General features: G+C 39.4%; 1 protein-coding gene across 3 annotated transcripts in view; it reads right to left on the bottom strand.

Moving 5' to 3' along the window:
- LOC123189169 (E3 SUMO-protein ligase SIZ1) overlaps positions 1-4,716 on the bottom strand; it is a 15,226-nt gene that overhangs the window by 2,091 nt on the left and 8,419 nt on the right. For all 3 annotated transcript variants that reach the window (XM_044601521.1, XM_044601516.1, XM_044601530.1), the window contains exons 11-15: positions 3,731-3,838; positions 2,551-2,712; positions 1,790-1,894; positions 1,519-1,599; positions 261-1,437 (exon numbers count right to left, since the gene is read on the bottom strand). In XM_044601521.1, the coding sequence (XP_044457456.1) occupies positions 261-1,437; positions 1,519-1,599; positions 1,790-1,894; positions 2,551-2,712; positions 3,731-3,838 (1,633 nt within the window). The remainder of the gene's footprint in view (positions 1-260; positions 1,438-1,518; positions 1,600-1,789; positions 1,895-2,550; positions 2,713-3,730; positions 3,839-4,716) is intronic.

The raw sequence follows: 4,716 nt of genomic DNA, 5'->3' as shown, positions 1-4,716 counted from the left end.
ACAGTTGACCATAACTAGACTAGTAGAAACATAAACCCTTTCTTAAGAAAGTAGGATTACTTTATTTTCACTTCAGGAAGAACTTTTGGCAAATCTTAAGGACAAATAAGAAAGTGGGACAAAAGGACAGCTGTTTCTAAGGTATGGTTTACTTGAAAGGTCAGCTTATTTGCAGTTCAACTAAAAAAGCTATATGCTCTTCAACTGCTGAAATGGAGGATACAAGAAAGGAAAACTGGATGCATAAAAGGGAGACAAACCGGCGTCAATTAATGGTTCCACTCCTGTCTCATTTGACCGTATTTGTTCTTGCAAATTTAAACCATTAGCAGTTGCAGGCTCTTCATTACCACCTCCACCAGCTGCGAGCGTAAGAGAGATCCAATCATCAGACTGAACCCCATTTGATGCATTTACACGCTCACTTGGTTCTTCCTGAAGGGAAGCAGAAGAAGGCTGACTTGGAAGAAAAAGTTGCAAAGAAGGATCGTCACCACCGAAAGCCAATGGGTTATCAACCAAACTTCCATGCATTTCATTATTACTGCGGTAAACTGGAAGATCATGAGCTACAGAAGCCTCCTCAATGCCAACATTACAATCAAGGGAATAGTCGTTTGGTGTAATGCTAAAGGAATTGTGCGAACCAACATAAGTATCGGCGGTGCCATCCCCGAAAAACTGGTAGCCTTGCTCCGGTTGGGAATAGGGCATTTGCCAATTAGTCATCTCAAAATCATCAGCATTGTTGCTTAATAAACCAAGGCCACTAGTACCAACGCCAGCATCTTCCTGGTATCTTCCAGTAAATCCAGCACCACTAGTGGCAAAAGGAAAACCACTGTCATTCGCAGTAGTATTGTCGTAGACAGTTGGTGGGCAAACAATTGTATCATTCTCTTCATCAGAATCACTAAGAACAATGACATCTCCAGCACTAAGTTGTTGTGATGTATCCTCGGTATTATATGTTTGGCGAAAATTGAGAGGAAAACTTTCAAACTCATGGCCATTGTTCAATGATAAATCAATATGCATACTGCCCTCTTGGTTAACACTTGTGTCTTCCCCATCTCTATAACTCCCAGTAGGACTACTGCTCATAGGGAAAGTGTTTGGAGTACGGAAAGTAATATTGTTCTGGGTGATATTTCCTACCACAGAAGGCTTCTTGTCATCTGCTTTGTTACTAACTTCCCAAATTCCATTTTTTCTCTTGATTCCAATTTTTAAACTCTTATGGCCATCAGAAGTACCTTCTATCTTGAGTTCATTAAAATTCTCAACACCAGGTTTGTTATCTTCCTTCGAGATACAGAGCGTGCCATCAGGCATATGCCACTGAGATAATTCCCTAGTTGGTACATCACCCTTTACACGCCAAGATCCATCTGGCTTAATATCAATCTCATTGACATCTTCACTACAATCACGCAACTGCATCATAAAGAAAAACGAATAAACAAAAGCAATAAAATCCAACAACAAGAAAAATCCAAAGGTATGATGAAGACCTACCAGAGAAGTAATCCGATTGAAGTAAGGATCAATCATCAAATTCTCAAGAGAGTAGTTCTTTAAACATATTGGACACTGCCACTGCAGAAATGCAAGAAGAGAGCAATCAGAGAGACCTATACAAGACATACCAAACAAATTTTATGCCACAATATAGGCTGCCACCTTGCAGAAAATCACTAAACATGGACGGACAGCATTCTATATTTACTTGACTTCCTGGATGCACACACACAAGTGTTGATGTACACTTATAAGCGCAAAGTCTAACCTTGCGTGACCGCTGATTCAGTTCCACGAAGGTGTCGAGATCAAAACAACCCATGTGAATGCAAGGCTTGAACCTTCCAGCAGTCTTCATTCTGGATCCACTATTCTGAAAATATATATTAGAATTGTTAGATTGGTTTCAGATCTTGCATACGATACAAGAAATATTTTGTTGTCCAAGATTGGCAAGAAAAAGCATTGGAAGTGGGCAAAGGGCATGGCCATATGGGCATGCCAAAAACTGGAAACACCAAGACAAAGGACGAATTTTAGCACATGGCAAAACAACAGGTAGGGTGATTTGGGTACAAACCAAATATACCCTTAGCTTATAAAGGTAGACATAACATACATTGACAAAGAAAACACATAACAAAAAAATATTTTTGCTTCTGAAAGATGCAATATTAGTACCCATATCTATATGCCTAAAACTACTCTGCTAAGGCCTTGTACAATGCAAGGTGCTTAAGGGAGGTGCTTAGAAAAATAAACCGGTTTTTCTTAAGCACCGGTGCTAGTTTGTAGAGGATAGACGCTTAGTTAGGCCCCCCTCCTATAGAGATAAGTACTGGTGCTTGAGAAAAAGTTGGTTTATTTTACTAAGCACCTTGGATTGTACTTTGTACAAGGCCTAACTGAGCAAGGAATATTAGCAAAATGACAGCGTGTAATTACTAACCACGAGGCATTACAGGACTGACAAGTATATGCTGAGTCAGCAAAAGAATAACAATAACAGTTAGACGCATGAAAACTCACAGGGCAACGAAGATTGACTGTAACAGATTCAGTAACCACTTCCAAATCACTGTCACTATCAGCATTCTCCGCAGTATCTCCACCTCCGAGACAGCGCCGAACACGAGTAAGAGCATCCTCAAAAGACTCACCTTCAGCTTCCTTTGGAACTAAATTTAAAACCTGGATACCAATTATTGTGTTAACAGAAAGGTAATGCAACAAGAAATTATGTAATGTCAGAATGCAAATCAAGTTGTCTCAAGTGGGAAGGTAATGAAACAACTCATTCAAATAAAAACGTGGAGCACTACAAGATGCTAAAACCAAAAGAAAAATTGTTCAAGAAACACCAGAAATATTTAGTTTGGTAGAGTTTTTTCACTGGACAAAATAACAATTTGCAAAAGTAATCCAATTTTTTCAGTGGCAGATGTTGGCAGCAATTAGGGGTCAAATCTGTTCCAGGTGGAGGATACAATGGCAGATGTTCGCAGTTTCTGTAACAGGGTCCATCCCATCCTATTTTCCGAAGTTTGATCACCAACACATTTAAAACTATCAAAATGGGTCAATGTCCAAATTTAGAATAATTCTTAACAGTTACTGTTAAACTTATATTTGCTGGTAACATGAAGTAGCAAAAAACTAACAGTAATGGTCACAAGTCATTTCAAAACAAGAACTGTCAAAGTAGCATCTAGAAGATTTTGAAAGTACAAATCGTCAAACGAAAAACAAAAATGTGGGAGTAGTTCAGGCTTGTGATGAATTACAGAACTTCATATTTCCTTCTTGTGAGAAAGTTCAAATTATGTGTCGTTCTCGATCATTGATGAACATTCCAGCCAGACACATATACAGAGGAATGGTGGGCAATAACAATCAGTTGGTGCGCACATGTCCCTCTTCAGGATATATTGATAAAGGGGCACAAAGTGTTCCGTACCATCGCAAAGACAACTCGAGTTGGAAAACAACATCGATGTGTCACTGACATGTGGCTCCATGGCTCACTAGTCTGCCTCACATGTGATGGCATTTTCAATTTGTACATCTTTGCGATGATACCGAGCTAAGTTCCTCCTTAAAAGGGGGCTATAGTCCAGTCAAATGAACAAAGGCAACTGAGATAAGTGAACAGGAAAAGGAAACACGTACTACCAATCATTTCAACTAAATTGATAAGTGAAGTCAAAACCTGAGGAACACTCCTCCTCTTAGCAACTCGGACTCCAAAGCAAAATGTTCGATTATCAACCCTTCGTAAGCAGATCTTGTTAGTTCCTTCTCTACTGCATGTGGTTATCTGCAAAATACAAGGATGGCAAATTCAAGCCATGACAAAAAGAACTTGGGCAAAGAATTAAAGTAAAAATGTAGCAAACAGTATTAATGTAATGATTAAATGCAGAATGTTTCTTCATACACAAAAGGTTCTCTATCCGTCACCAAAATATACCACACTGATTGGTCCCAACATGAAAATGGATGTGGTATGCTGCCAGTTTTGTACCTAGACTATCCAACTCCAGTTGTTGATTCATGAAATCCGACAGCGGCTGTAGCAAGATAGGTCTACCTGACCAATATCACCAAGCTAATTAAGTCTTTCGCGAAAGTGATGCCTTACTGTGCCAGGGCCATGTAGTTAAATTCTTGTGTGGGACATAATATTATTAATTAGTGTATAGACAGTTGTTCGTCTTACAGTTCACCATTTACCTCATATATGTATGTAAATTCACTTGTAGTACTTTCTGTGACGCTGGATCAAAAACTATTTGCACTTATAAACAAAGCTATTTTGGATGTTCAAGGAAGGTCAAAGTTGCAAGCCTACTCATCGTAAACATGACATGACGGAACATAACCTAAAACTAATGTTGGTCCATGGATGATATGACCCTCAACACAGCTTATAAAATCATAAGACCATGCCCTACTCATGTTGGCCAATGTGGCACAATTGCACAAGTGAAGTTGTGTTGGCAGTTTGCAGTCAACTGTGCTAGGATATAATGCTTGCTGGATCCGAACATAGAACCTGTAGTGTTCCAGGTTTAATTCATTTAGTACAAGTAAGTCCAAAAGTGTAAGCTGCATGCTATGGACATGCTGGACCATTCATGGGGTATGCCCACTGGTTGCAGCATCAACCTTCATAGCACAGAGTTACTCCCGAGG

Source organism: Triticum aestivum, chromosome 1A (genome assembly GCF_018294505.1).
Source record: "Triticum aestivum cultivar Chinese Spring chromosome 1A, IWGSC CS RefSeq v2.1, whole genome shotgun sequence".
Taxonomy (NCBI): Eukaryota; Viridiplantae; Streptophyta; class Magnoliopsida; order Poales; family Poaceae; genus Triticum; species Triticum aestivum.
The sequence above is the reverse complement of the archived record's forward strand: the minus strand, read 5'-3'. Positions and strand labels throughout refer to the sequence as shown.